The sequence below is a fragment of the Physella acuta genome, unplaced genomic scaffold (genome assembly GCF_028476545.2).
Source record: "Physella acuta isolate Inbredline_101_S28 unplaced genomic scaffold, ASM2847654v3 ptg001462l, whole genome shotgun sequence".
Lineage (NCBI taxonomy): Eukaryota > Metazoa > Mollusca > Gastropoda > Physidae > Physella > Physella acuta.
The window spans coordinates 95205-110941 of NW_026732977.1; the positions used below are offsets into that span (position 1 = coordinate 95205).

The following is a 15737-nucleotide window of genomic DNA, read 5'->3' on the forward strand; positions in this document are numbered from 1 at the left end:
TTTATACATAGATCTAATACAAAACGTCTAATTAAATTTTTTCTTAAAATTCAAATGTGCAATTAAATAATGCTTCAAGGGATTTTCGATAAACACTATCACCGAATAACGTCGATTTGCCGGAAAAAATATGAAACTTTATTGTTATTTCTCGCCTCTACGTTTTAAGCACGTTAAACAGCTAAAGGTTCAATCAAAATTAAAGAGCTGACTTAATAACTTTAAAAGTCTATAAAAAAATATAGACCATTTATTAAGTTCCTTTGCAATTAATTAATTAAATAATATTAACATAAAAATATCAATTATTATATTTTTTACTGTTAAATTTCTTTCTATTTTAAATAGTATAGACCCGTTTCCTACTTTTGGCCGCTAAACCTCAATCATGAAGATAGTGTTTCTTTCAGGCTTTTTCTCCGAGGCTCTGCCCCCTACCCAAAGAGATGCCTGAAAGAAACTCTGCACGCAGACCCCTTTTAAGATTAGACAAATAAATGAGGTGGTAATGTTAGTGTCCTTATTATCGAGTATCGGCATTTAGCTCGAGGGAGGTGACAGACAATTATAAGAACTGTTGAAGTTTATATTTTCTATTTAAATTTAATGAGCTTTTTCTACTTCGTCACGAAGGGTATACGTGTTCCAGGAGTAGTCCCCCCCCCCCCCGCCTCCCCCCTTCCCCGCCTACCGGAGAGATGGATGAATGAAACACTGCTGCTTAGTTAGAGTGAGCGTCTTTAAACTCTTTAATTAAATGGTTCAGATAAAGACAAAAACAATCACTTACATACCTTTTAAAATATTAAGAGAAGAAAATCACATCCTAGATTGTTCCCTTTTAAGTATTTAAGTCCTTTGTGAAAATTCAGTAGAGACCAAAGACTTTGAAATATGATATATTGGAAAGTTTTTAAAAAGAGAGAAATGTAGCACACTGTAAAATATAAAGGCAAAGATTTCAAAAAAGCTAATGAATAATTCTGGAGCATTTTTAAAAAAATGGAATTTAAATTCGGTCAATGTCACCCCGACTCTGTGAGAATTAGGTCACTCTTATTGGACAATTCTGATTGCTAGAGAGATTGTGTTTCTACTTACTACATTGTCATTTTACTACATCTGTTTTCTAAAAAAATTTAAAAAGTTTGCTAAATAAGATGGTACACACTATTTTTTTGTACAACTCTGATTGCTAGAGAGATTGTGTTTCTACTTACCACATTGCCATTTTACTAGATCGGTTCTCTAATTAAAAAAAAAAAAGTTTGATAAATAAGATGGCACACACTCTCATTGGACATTTCTGATTGCTAGAGATTGAGTTCATAACTATCACATTGTCATTTTACTAGATCTACTATCTAATTTTTTTTAAAAAGCTTGATAGATAAGATGGTATCAACGGCTTACATCTCGGGCAGATGATGCTCGTTAGCTGGGGACAGCCACTCTTATAGGAGAGACAACTCCAAAATCAAACAACTGCTGCCTTTTAGTTTGTTCTTGGTTGGACAAAGGCAAATCCAAAAAGAAATGCAGGCTGAAATCGGAGTCAATGGTCTCAATGGTGCATAACCAGATGACACGTATATTTAATTGAGTTCGAGATTGGATCCCTTCCAACACTAAAATTAAGAACGAAGAAGAAGAAAAGAACGGCTTACTTATTCTTCTTGTAAACCCATTAAGCTTTTCGTATGCTGCAAAAGCCTATGTAGACAGCGATTGTTCTCTGTCATTCCCATAGTTTGTTATTTTAAAAAAAAATCAGTTTTTGTCATACCAAATGAAATGTGATTTGCGGGGTGAAGGGGGAGGGGAGGGCACTGCCACCCCCCTCCCCTGTAACGCACCCGGAAAAAAATAGAAACAATATAGATTTATGTAGAAAATATACACTTTAACCAATGTCTCAACCTCCCTCTATACATCGAAAATTTAAGTGCCCCCCGCCCTCCGAAATTTTCAAGTGCTCCCGTCTCAGAGAAAAAAGTCTGATAGAAAAAAATGTCTCTAGCTATCACAGACCTATCAGTTTGACCTATCTGTCCTTGGAAAACATTTTCATTCGGTGTCTAGTGTCGATTGTTAAACTACCAAAAAGATTAGATAATAACTTTTTGCGTAATATTTAAAAAAAAACTGGTCCTATAGTAGTATAGTAGTCGCTACAGCAGCAGTTCCGAGTCACACCCTGTATGGGAGGGGGGGGGGGACGTGAGGGGTCAGTCGGTAGCATGGCTCTCTCCACTGGTCCCCTTCGCTGGCTCCCCACGTAGCTATCATCTAATACACTTAATTAAAAGCATTGCTTAAGAATACATAAACAAGTAGTAAAGTAGTAGTAGTATTAATAATACATAAACAAGCTGTAGAGCTTAATCTATAATCACAGAAAAAGGTAAGTCACCATTGGGTTGTTTTTTTAGTATGTCATTGCGGATCTGTGGAGGGGATGCAGGGGTGCAGATAGGTCAAGAAATCAAATCAGTGTTACTTCCAGACTTTTTTCTCCGGGGGGGGGGGGGGGCGGGGGCGGACACTGTAAAAAGTATATATTTTCTATATAAATTTCATTTCGTTCGTTGGGGGGGGGGGGGGACGGTAGACTTTTTTCCGTCCCCCCCCCCTCCCCCGAAGAGATGCCTGGAAGAAACACTGAACACGTAGATCTACGCCATCTGCACAACTTTCTCCGATGCAAGCGGAGCTAATACGGCATTATTCTCCACTGCTAGGGGAGACAACCAACTTAAAAAAACCTGTCAGCGGTAAAAATTGTTACACGACTTAAAACATTTGATTTATTTTGGATAGCCAAACATTCTTTCCCCACTACATAGCAGTGTTTCTTCCAGACTTTTTTCTCCGGGGGGGGGGGGGGGGGGGGGCTTGAAATTTTCGGGGGGGGGGGGGGGGGGGGTTAGACTTTCTTGGGGTCATCCATAAATGACATCACGCTTTTTCCACGATTTTTACCTCCCCCTCTCGTCACACAAACTCACAAAAAGCTAGCCCCTCCCCCCTTAATTTGGAATGGAAAAGTGTGACGTCACACCATCCGAACATCACCCCCCCTCCTGCTCATCACACGCCGTCACAAAATTACGGACCCCCGCCCCCACCCCCCTACGAGTGTGACGTCATTTATGGACGACCCCCTTTTGCCACACTTCACAACCTTGCATGAAAAGTTTCGAATCTGTAGCCTAAGCAAAAATAAGGTGATGTTATTTTTAAGATCCTCAATATTCGAGAGCTCTAAATGTAAGGGGAGCAAACCAGGTTCAACAAAATGTAGCAGGATTATGCGGTACCTTTTTCACTTTTCGTTACGTATCCTGTTACTCATTTTTGTGGCAAAAAAATACAAGGAAATAATCTAAAATATACTGTGCCAGGAGCTTAGCTGTAATGTTTTATCTCAATTTCTTTATTTTCGTCTGGTTTTCCCTTGACAACTGTAGTGTGGTTAGTGACATTATACAAGCGAGGATGAAGAAGGTAGAAAGGAAATCAAAACTTTGCAGATGAAGTAGATTATGTTATGACATCGGCACTTAATCTGGAGGGATTGTATAGTTAGCACTATGATCCCACGCATTTATTTATATTTTCAGTCAAAGACACATCGCGTATATTCTACATGGTGAGGGAACCTTCCCAATCCAAACATTCATGTTCAAAACAAACACATTTTCAGGATCTTGACTTTGTCGAACAATGTCTAACAAATGTTATTTGTTTTGTAATAAATTTGTTTCAAATTTTGTAGCATTTGTTCATGTTGGTGCTTTATCTGTAAAAATTATAACATCCTTTATCTTAAAAAATAAAATTTGTAAATTTATTCTTTATCTTCAAACTTTGTGTACCAATAGACACCATGAAAAAGACCAGTCTTTCTCTGTAACTGTTAAAATTTAAGTGACCTTCATGTTAGCCAGTGTGCTATACAAATAAAAATGTTTCAACTTTAGAGGGCTTAATCAAGTTTTCTGAGACCCTTAAACGTGTCAAACACAAACTGTTTGCTAAAGCTGTAAACATGATTAAAGTATAGTTGATTTTACAAAGACTACAGAACACATAAATTCATCAATTTTATTCATATATTATTTGAAACCACATTTTTTAAATTTAACAAAACAATTCTCGTTCACATCTACATATTTTACCAGACAAACAATCTTTCATCCAGTCCATGAATATTTGTTGGGGGAAAAGTGCAAATAATGAAATAAATAATGTAGAAATCCCACATGTTAATACCTGGTGAAGAATAACAAGAGTTTTATACAATGCTTCACAACAAAACAATTTAAATAGTCAAAGAAAAACTCATGTGCCATTCATCTCATACAATGGTTTTGGTGTTTGATATTCATTCAAATAAAAATTGAACAGAAACCACAGCGTTATAAAAACAAGTGAACCAATGGAATTACAGACCACATCATCTTTGGCAACACCTTGAACAACAACATGATGCAGCCGAGTGGTCCAATGCTGAAGTAATACAGGGTTCCACACAAGGAACCTTCTGCTCATGACCAGACACCTGGTGACTGGTCAGCTTGACCAGTTGTACAATCACAGCCCTACTGGTTGGTATCACAGAGACTTTACTGCTTGCCATTGGCAGTTTCCTGTTTGTCTTCATGGCTGAAAGCAAACACAATTTTAAGGTCTATTATATAACTCATGTGGAAATAATTTCAAACATTGTGATACAATTTTATAATACAAGAAATTATAAATCTACCTCTGTACTTAGCTTCACAATTTATCAAAAAGATTTCTAAATGTGAGATTTTATTCTACAGATTAGCATTGTAAATAAGTTTCTTGTCTAATAATAATATGTATAGTTGTAAACAATGAAGCATATTTGATTTTACTTGGCTGAAGTGTAGCCTAAATCTAATAAATTACACTCGATCCAGGTACAGTTTCTTTCATACTTTTTTTTCAGGGGAGTGGGGGCAAACACTGGTTAAAGTATACGAGCCGACCCGCGGCATATCATACGCCGCTATTTAGTTGTTTTATTTTCTACTTTTCAGTAATTCATAATTTGTGAATTTGACAGTACCAATGCTGCCACTGAAAATATTTGCTTTAAAACACTATCATTAGGTCGTAAAGAACGATATTACCCCCACCCTCCTTTCCCCCAACCCTACACCCCCCCCTCCCCCGTGAAAGCAGCCTCCTCTTAGTTACCTCCCCTAAGTTTAAAATAGTTTCAAACTAAATTATCTGCCCCTAATAGCCGTCACTAAACCCGCTCTATGAATGTAAACATTTAGCGTGAACCACAGCTCACCAGACCATGTAGGGGTGGGGAGGTAGGGAGCGCGCTTACAGCTTGTTTTCTAGTGTCTCCCAGAAGAGAATTATATATATAGATTTTCTACATGAATATTTGTCTATTTTGTTGTAACCTTTCTCTGTCCAATAGTTTCAACTATTTACCTATTACAATAAGTTGACTGATGGATTCAACTGTTTACCTGTTAGAATATCCTGCCACTGGACCATTAGAAGGAGAGGACAGAGCATTTGTACAATCATCTGATCCCATTATGTCCTCATCAAAAATTCTATATCTGCAATACAAGTGTAAACAAACTATAAAACAAATGTCAGTAGTGACTGGATGAAATCTATCGGTGAGTGCTTTGGGGTTAGCTTGTATAAGTGTAAGAGGCTGTACACATAAAGACAAACTGTTGCAAGCAAGTAATGTACTAACCTGAAACCATACTCATCCTCAAATTCATTTTTCTCATCTTCACTGTCCTCATCTGGAGCAACAAACATGACTGTTAATGTTATATCTCCTTGCTGAAATAAAGACCATATGATATGTTGTTCATTTATTACAGAACAATCAAAGTAAACTAGATAACTTCATCTACAGTAAATTTAGCAACAATGTGACTGTGGATTCATGGGAAGAGTTGAGTACAATTATTAGGGTTTATCTCCCATTGGTTAAATGTTGAGCAAGAAAGTACTTAGGCAGGGACTTCTGGACAAAACTCTAGCACTACAACTACAAGTTAAAGCAACATTGTATACCTGCTGTGACAGTACTTTAACAGCCTCTGCATGTTTGGCACTCCTCAGGTCAATATCATTCACAGAGAGTATGGCATCCCCCACATACAACAGGCCACATCTGTCTGCAGGTTGGCCCTCGTGGATTTCAGATATTAATATAGGAACTCCATGCTCCTTGCCACCCTAAATAGTAAATTCAAGTGTACTTTATGTACATAGTACAATTCTAAAACCAGATATTAACCCTTTGAGCCCGCCAGGCCGGTAAACCGGCTTCAACATTAGGCATATATGTCCGAAAAGCCGGTTTTCCGGCCCGATGATCTAGCGTCATATTCCTAGCGGCCGGTATACCGTCTAATTAAATATAATTAGCGGAAGACTGACTAAAACTGCGCATATGTCTTTTGAGTGCGGGATTATGATTTCAAAAATTGATTTTTAGGAAAAGTGAAAGTGAAAGTGTTTACATTTCGTAGCAATGCCGCCGAAACGAAAAGCTGAGCCACAGCCGTCGACTTCATCACATAAAGTTGGTGCACAAGATGAAGCAAAAGACTGAAATATCAACAAAAGAAGTAGAATGACTGCATCTCCATCTCAGGCTATACAACTACTTATTGATTCTGATGAAGAAGATAATATTCCTGGTCTATATTGTGATGATAGTGACGTTGAATTTGAGACTGAACACAGTGACATTGAAATTGACAGTGACAATGAAACTGTTCAAGTACGTTCTGATGCATGTGGTGTCATGGACAAAGACTTGCCGAAACGAAAAAAAATGTTTACTGGTGCAAAACATGCGAAGTTTTTCTTCGCATCGGGTCCGGCAGTGAAAACTGTTTTGTAAGTTATCCCACAAAAGTGGACCTCTGGCGTTGAACTAGTATGGCCAGGTATCAATAATAACAAAACAATTACTAAATGTAAATTGGTTTCTTCTATGTTTTATCAAAACAATAATTATGTGTTCGTTTTATATACATTGTTCTGCTCAAAGATTGTAAAAAAAATAAAGATTTTCAGAATCTTGCTGCATTGTTGTTTGATCCTGATTCTGGATATCGAATTTGGCTTGATTGTCTCTAACGGTTCAAAAGTTATAGGCAAAGTTAGAAGCAGATAAGTGAAAATCGGTTTGGGCCTGGGAGCTCAGGAAATAGGAGAAATTAGGTCAGGGAGGCCAGGGCTCAAAGGGTTAATAAAAGACCTCCATGCTCCTTAACACCCTAAAAAGTAAATTTATGTTTACTTCATGTATATAGTAGACCTAACACCAGATATTAATATAGGAACTCCATGCTACTTGCCACCCTAATTAGTAAGTGTATATTTACTTTATGTATATAGTAGACCTGACACCAGATATTAATATAGGAACTCCATGCTACTTGCCGCCCTAAATAGTAAATTTATGTTTACTTCATGTATATAGTAGACCTGACACCAGATATTAATATAGGAACATGCTCCTTGCCACCATAAGCAATAAAATTTGCTTTATGTACATAGCTTCACTAATGATTGTGGTTTAAGAACTTCAAATCCCTGCAGGTGCCTTGTTAAACACTTTGACTACTCAATAGTACAACAATGTAACCCAACAAACCTAGCTATAGTACAATGATAGAACCTAACAAAACCAGCTCTCTAGTGATAGAACCAAAGAAAACTTACAGTAATGGACATGCCTAAACCTTCCTCTGGCTCCTTGTGTACAGTGACTGTCCTTGTATCACCTAGCCCATGTTTCTTTTTCAGTTCAAGAAAATTCTGGAAATAAAAAATAATAGATAGACAAAAACCAAATATATCAGGCAGAAGCTAATGATTTCAATATTCCCCAAAATACAAAGTTCAACACATGTATAATTAGTTTTAAACTCAAAGAGAACTTAGTAAAAAACAGGTAAGTAGTTATTATCAAGAATAGCTTACACTTATGGATCATTTTGTTTGAATATAGAGTAATTGGACATATGTATAAACATTCTTGTAGACCATACAACATTAAAAATTAATGGGACAAAAGCAGATGGAGTATAATATAAATGTAAGGCGCTATGTATCTACAGAATCTACCATTTCACTAAGAAATAAGCAAAGTTATTTACTTTTTAATAAATAATTCCTAATTTTTTAAAATTTATAATTATTCATGCCTACTAGAGTTACTATCTAAAAGTAATTAAATATGGGTCCCCTGACCAATGGCATATACAGTAATACAGTGTGTGCTAGCTTGATAAAACAGATGCTTACATGTCCAGGGGGGACTGGTAATTTTTTCTTCCTAAAATTACGCCCCCTACAGGCCCTGATGACAGTCTTGTGACGATGGAGATGTATTTCAGCCTCTAGTTGGTTCCACAGCTTATCGTGTTCAGCACCTCTCATATCTCGCCCCAGCAACTGAATCTGCTGGATCCTTCAAGAAAACAAACAACACATGGAATCAAGCTATTTAACTCATTGAATAACAAGGTACTAGTGCCATCATTGAACTTATTCATTTATGTAATGGTATTGTCCACAGGTCAATTCTTCACAACCAATTGTTCATACTGTGACGTATGCTATCTGCCTAAACTACTGAAAACTAAATCAATGACAACACTGTGTGTGGATTTCAGGCATCACTACATAATAACAACTCAAATTGTATAATAATCCCAACGAAATGGAAATAAAGACAATATAAAAAGACGACTTTTCTGGGAACCTAAAGAGAATTTTTAGCATGAAGCCATAACAGGTTAAACTGGAAAGAAAATGACAATGTATATTGTAAGATTTTGACATCCAGATTTAGAAAGGACATTATATCACCGGCCTAACTGAGACATGTTAGCAGCTATTTTTGACAATTAACAAAATAATGATACCTGTATCCACAGAAGGAAGCCAACAAACTTATGACGGCTACCAATACAGAACAAAATTTTCTCTGCAGTTGATTCCAACCCTTGCCCTCTACTATACTCTACTAATCTATATGTTAAAGGAGTTGAGCTGTTTAACCTACTTATCCAAAGCAGCAGAGTCTCCACAGAAACCTTTTCACATTCTAAACTAAATCCAATTCTCAGAAACCTAATTTTGGACTGGGATGGGAGGCAACTGCTAGGGAAATTTAAGCTGCTTATTTTCTTTTCAAACCAAAACAAATAAGCTTGTCTAATGGCAATGTAAAACAGACCATGCATAAAAAGTGAGTTAGCTGAAGCCTCACATTTAAATTACAATTTTTTCATGGCTAAACACACAGCTTTCCAAACACCACATCAAACTGTTTAAACACAATTCTAGGCCCCCACTAGTGTCAAATCTTTACACACTATACACCATTTAATACTTTATTTTTTAAAATCTTCATAACTTTTCATAAACTATTTTATGAATTAAAAAATGAAATGTAGATTTTTGAATGTCTATTTCTTGTAGCAATTAAACCCTCATTAGCTCTAGTTTCTAAATTTCAGACAGACAAACAACAGAACCAAGACAAGGAGAACATACCTGCCAGCCAGCTCCTTGTCCAGATACCTGGCAGCCAGGCGCGCTCCATACACCTCACTCTGAAGTGCCAGGATGTACAGCCTCAGCTCATGGTTGTCTTTGTTCAACATTTTTACTTCTGCCTCTAGCTTGGCCAGGGAATTTTCCTGCCTGTTGGACAACTCTGCTTCCTAGAGAAGACAATTGAAGCAGATGTGATGTTTGGTCTAAGAATTGTAGATCCCTGCATGTGCTGAGCTGGTGTGAACTTTCATTAAAAATAATTCCATCTAGTTAAGTGAAATAAATACAAATCTAGCTAGTCTAATACATAGGCCTTTTATTTCCTTACAAGGAGTTTAAAATAAAAATTCTTTTGCAACAAATATTATGATACTAATAAACATTTTAAAAGTTGCTCCTACATACACCAAACCAAAAAGTGAAATGTGTGAACTTGTCAGGCTAAATGCTAACACATACAAATAACTAGAAAAACCAACTATTGAAGGTTTACCTTAAATAATTCTTATAGACTTTTCACATGCAGTCAAAAGTTTTCAATTTTGTTTTAGGATACGTGTTTGTAAAATTGTAACAGTGACAGACAGAGAGGACCAAGGATTAAACTGCACCAGTGTTGGCAGACTACACATGCTAGTGAAGTCAATGAAGCTCAGTGGAGAATCCACAATATAAGTGGACACACCTACATTTCTAGGCCAAAACAATAAACAAAAAATTGGCACTGATCAAAACAGGAAACTCCAGTCAAGAGGTAGGCAGTTGTGAGAAAAAATACACTGGTACTTTAGACCAGTGATTGTGACTACTTCTGGTATAAGTTAATGTAGTGTTTCATTAGTTTCAATAATTAATATAGGTTAACGCACATAAATAATATACTTCTTATACTGCACGTCAAATGCAAATTTTTTTTGGTGTACCAACAATCTTTTGTTCCATTCTATCATAATTAGCATTAAAACTGGAAACTTTAAGCATTTTATCACCACTACATAAAGATTTTCATGAGTACTAGTTCACTGCATTATATTAAGAGTAATTTATTTGGACATAAACAGAAAAAGTTGCTATCAAATATCTACAGAAATGCATTGTTCCGACATATATCCTTGTCTTAAAGCTGCCGTAATTTTTTATTTTTTAAAATTTGTTTTGTAACAGGTAAGAGTGCAATTTTCCAAGGTCAAAACGTTTTTTAAAAGCTGTTGAAATTTTTAGTTAGCATAGAATGAACTTGTAAAATAGTTTCATATAAACCCAAATAATTAAACCATCCACAACTTATTCACTTACATTGCATTTTACAGTTGTGTTTACTTTTTGGCTTTAAAATTCTCTCAGCACAAAACACAGAGTGAATAATATTAATCATTAAGAAACAACTCGAGATCATTTGCTAGTTACCAATTTTTTCTTAATCTCCTGAGAGTCCACCTCTAATCCTCGCAGCTCATGCACCTCCAGCTGTGAAGAATGCAACTGTAACAATAAAGTGTGCAATTCCTTTTCCAATACTGATTTGGCTGCTTGAACTTCTATTATTTCTGATCTCAGGTCCACAAGCTGGGCCTGTGAAAAAAGTTAAAATCATCTGCTTTATAATCTCAAGACATTTTTCTAATCAATTCAAGCTTTTTCTTATCTATTGTTTTTGCAAGAGGGTTAATCTTTATTTGCCTTAGCCAAACTTCAAAGACAAGAGAATACCTAGTGTTACACATGAGTGAAAATGATGATGCATGGTGGCAGTTCTTTCTGCATCACCACTAGGTTTTAATTGATGCATTTTTCATCATCACATATTTTAAAATTTAAAAAAAGTAAGGGGACTTTCAGAAATAAGACCAAAAATTAACGTAATGTAATTTATACAAATTTAAATGAAATGCTCAGCCAACCTGAACCCTGGGGTTACAGTCATTTAACCATACTGCACCTTGCCATTTTCAAAATGCTTCAAATTTTAAAATTACGGTCTAAATAAAATTGATTAAGAACATTCCAGACTGGGAAAACTATTACTGTGAATTGGTTTGGATGTAAGAAGTTTATTTTAAAAATTGTGATTTTTTAAATTATTTATACTTTTTTTTTTAAAGAAAATGCTAGAATTAAAAAAAAAAATAGTTGGATATATTAGGCCTAACCTTTTAAATTTTTCTTATGCAGATTTCTATAGTAATACTTAGTTAAATTACATATTGTTAAAAATCAGAAGAATAAGTATATAAACCTAGAATTTTAACAGTATTGCTGAGATTTTGAGAAATTCAACATGCTTTAGCACTGTGGGTAATTAGAAGGTTACACACCACTTAAGCATGTTTTTCTCTACTAATTTCTCCAAAATCAAAAGCGTACAATATTTTTTCAAATGTAACTTACAGATTATTTTTGTGTTTCTATCAAGAATCAACCTTCCAACTTACAGTATCACCTTAAGTTTTATGTATATAGGCTATTTCTAATAGCCTATCTATGAAGTGGTTAATGATGAATCAATTGATAAAAATTCATTATATCAGATTATATATACATGTAAATGAAAGCAGGTCTGTGTGTGTATGCCCTTTATGCATTACTACACCATTCATATGATTGCCATGAAACTTTGGGATGTTATTGGGAATAATCCAGGGAAGGTTTAAGCGAAATAAAAAATGTTGAGGGAAAGGGTGTGATGCAATTTTTCTCCACAAACCGTATGTGAACAAAAAAGTCAATGTTGTTTGCTGTCCAGAGCGGCTATCTTAGCACTTGGTATCTGTTGATGATTGGACGTCCTGCATTGGGGGTCAGAGGTACTACTTGATTCAATGGTAAAACTGTACCAGGTGGTTGAGTGACCTAGGCTCACCCATTCCATTAGCAAAATGGTGCCTATGTTCGTTTCTCATAAAAGTTAATACTAAGTACTAAAATACACCAGAGTACAGAGAATAATACCTTGCACAAGTTTTTGGTTGGTAATTGGGAAAGTCATTGAAAAACATATTTATACTTTGACATTTAAAACATACTATCTTCTCTCTCTACACTGTAGATTCTACTTTTATTATATAGGCCTAGACCTAATAATTACCTAAACATTACCGAAAATATTTAACGAAGTGTCTGTTCCCAGTCGACTGAGAACAGCCGTATTAGGACTATTATAGGTATCTAAATTTTATTTTCCCCGTAATTCATGAAAGGGTTACTTATATTAATTTTTTACGTTTGCTGGCATATCTGAAGAAAATAAAACCTGTCCCTTTAGATTGCGGGCATAAAAAAAAAAACAACTTGGGAAAATTGTGATGGAAACTGAATAATAACTGATTAAAACGGACATGCTATTTCACCTAATACTTGTTCTATGTGAATTTAAAATGGTAATTGGCAGTTGAATAGCAATGTGAACTACCAACTAAATAAGTAATGTTCCCTTTCAAACCTGATGGTCTACAAGGCAAGTGAAGTAGAGTTCACTTGTTTCTGTGACCTTGGCATACGAAGGGATAGTGTGGTCAGCACTATGCCCAGCCGCCTTTACTAACCCTAACATGAGTTAGGTACCCACTCCGTCATAATTAATAATAATATTATTTATTAAACAAATTACTAGATCTATTAGTCTAGTATAGATTTAGAGTGCATTAATAGATTATCTACTACCTACGTAGCTGATATTAACCTAAAGCCTAAACTAAACTTAAACCATAATAATGTTTTGATGAAAATATTACACAATGAAAATAGCACTGCTCTCTTTTTCTATGCTTCACTCCCCAGTCACAATAATATATTCTTTTGTTATTGTAAGATATTATTCCCAATCGTATTTAGCATGAAATTACAGGCGGCTGCCATATTGGGGCTATTCCCAACCGGATGGGAAAAGTCTTGGCCTATGTTCCCTCTAAGCTGCGCTGTTGCGCGGCCGTGCAGTAGTTTTTAACTGCTGCGCAGTCATTTTGTACAATATATATCCTTGTATAAGACTTTTAGAACACCGCGCACACAAAATACATGTTGCACACGATCTTTTTCCCCTTAGAGAGAACATCGGTCTTGGCCAATATTAAATACATAGAGGCCTATCAGTAAATAGGTAGTCCTACACAATAGGCTAGATGTTGTTGAAATTGAAATAGTAAATTGGTAGCCTAATAAGTTCTGAGAAGTCGATTACATTTCTGTGGAATGTAAATAAACTAGGCGGAACTAGGTCATGTTGATGTAGTTTTAGAAATGCAACCTGAGTTTCTTCCAGCCATCTCTTTTTTCTACCCCCCCCCCCAATTAAAAGAAATGAAATTTATATAGAAAATATATACTTTTAACAGTGTCCGCCCCCCCCCCCCCCCCCCGAAAATTTCAAGTGCCCCCGGAGAAAAAAGTCTGGAAGAAACACTGAATGCAGCCATTTCTAGATTTAATGCATAAATCACATCTAATGACTTGCATGTTCTTTTTATGATTTTACATTTTTGCCATTTCACAGAATTTTACACAATTACCAGTTGACCAGGTCGATTTCAACAATACAATCATAGAGCACTAATCCTAATGTTTAAGAATCTATTCTAGTTTAGTTTAGGCCTACATGATTTTTTTTCTCTAGATCTAGTTTTATATCTACTCTAACTGGACCTTGATCTAACTCTGTTTTTAAAAGTGTGCATATCATACATAATTCATAATTAATAAAATAATAGGCCTAATCATCATTTCTTCTCAATTAAATTCTAGACTAGTGTCCTACTGCCTACTAGTAAAAAATCACGTTGTATTTGTAAGTAAAAGTAAGTTGTAGGCCCTAACTAATACTATTAAAATTAATTAAATTAATATATCTAGGCCAAATCTATGTTCTAGTTATTAGGCCTATATGACACCTAATCACAAAATGTTAAAGCTTACAATACAAACCACACAGTACTTCATTGGACAATAGCCTCAACTAGATCTAGATCTAGAGTTGATCAGGCTCTTAGTCTTAAACAACACCCCCCCCCCCCCCCCCCCTGAAAGACTGAGCTGGAATCAGCTGGTTGGACCTTGATTCTACCTCTAACTTTGCATTTCATTGCACTTATAAACAATTTGAGCATAAATCTAGATCTATGTAGTTATTCTATGTAAGCACAAAATTTTATAGCGTACAAATACAAACCGCACACTACTTGACTGGACAGAAACTGAAAGACTGAGCTGGAATCAGCTGGCTGGACCTACCTCTAACTTTGCATTGCACTGAAAAACCGTTTGAGCCTTATGACTAAGCTGTGCAAAAGCTGCACTTAGTGCTGTCATTTTTTGCCTTCCTTCAAATGTAATTTCACTTTGATCAGGATCTATTTCTCCAAGCAATAAATCTAAATCTACAAAACCCTTGTCAAATTCTTTTTCCAAAATTTCCAGCCACCGAAATGACAGCGTGGCAGCCATTATGTTATGTGTAGTGTTAGATCTAGTATCTATTTGTTTTCTTCTGACAAACAAAGCTATGAAATATCTAGTTTGGCACTTCCTATCTAAAATTAAGGAAGAAAGAAAGCGCAGTGTGTAGACCTAAATCTTAGCACTAGCAGAAGCAAAACATATTTTTCATTATTTTCATGTTATTTTATTTTTGTTGTGGGTTAGTTGGCTTTGATAGACTAGCGCCAGGTTAAGTTCCATATTTTGTAAAACAGGGCAAGGTTTTTTAAAATTAGGGCCGATTGCCGCGGTAGTTAGATTATTATACAGATACAAAAGCGATAATCTAGCGATAATGTAGTCATGTGTGGCGGTTAAGCCAACTTCCTCCTCCTAAACAATATCTCCTCTCAAGCAGACCCACCGGAGCAATGTGAGACTTCAAAGGGGAACCTTGGGGCTTTTGTGGGGTTTAACAAACCTTTAACGAGCAGCCTTGGCGTCCCAGACCGTGATGTCATGCGGTGCGGTAACTGGTGCTTCTCCCAACCACTGCCCCTCCCTTTCCCATACCCACTCCTTTACCTTAAACAACCTTAAGAACTTACAATAAATGATCGTGCTCAGGTTTTTTTTTTCTTTTTTATAAAACAGCTTGAGTTGTCTTTGTCGGCTAATACAAATCATAGGCGTATAGCTGGTAATGGGGAGGGGGGGGGGCCTTCCCA

General features: G+C 35.9%; 1 protein-coding gene across 1 annotated transcript; it reads right to left on the reverse strand.

Moving 5' to 3' along the window:
- Positions 1-4093: 4093 nt before the first annotated feature.
- On the reverse strand, positions 4094-15103 carry LOC131928090 (Golgi-associated PDZ and coiled-coil motif-containing protein). Its single transcript, XM_059284006.1, has 9 exons — positions 14824-15103; positions 11008-11172; positions 9598-9767; positions 8341-8506; positions 7756-7851; positions 6091-6255; positions 5762-5853; positions 5520-5615; positions 4094-4668 (listed from the first exon to the last, which is right to left on the reverse strand). The coding sequence occupies exons 1-9, from the start codon at positions 15034-15036 to the stop codon at positions 4629-4631; spliced, it is 1203 nt and encodes a 400-aa protein (XP_059139989.1). The 5' UTR covers positions 15037-15103; the 3' UTR covers positions 4094-4628.
- Between the last annotated feature and the right edge of the window lie 634 nt (positions 15104-15737).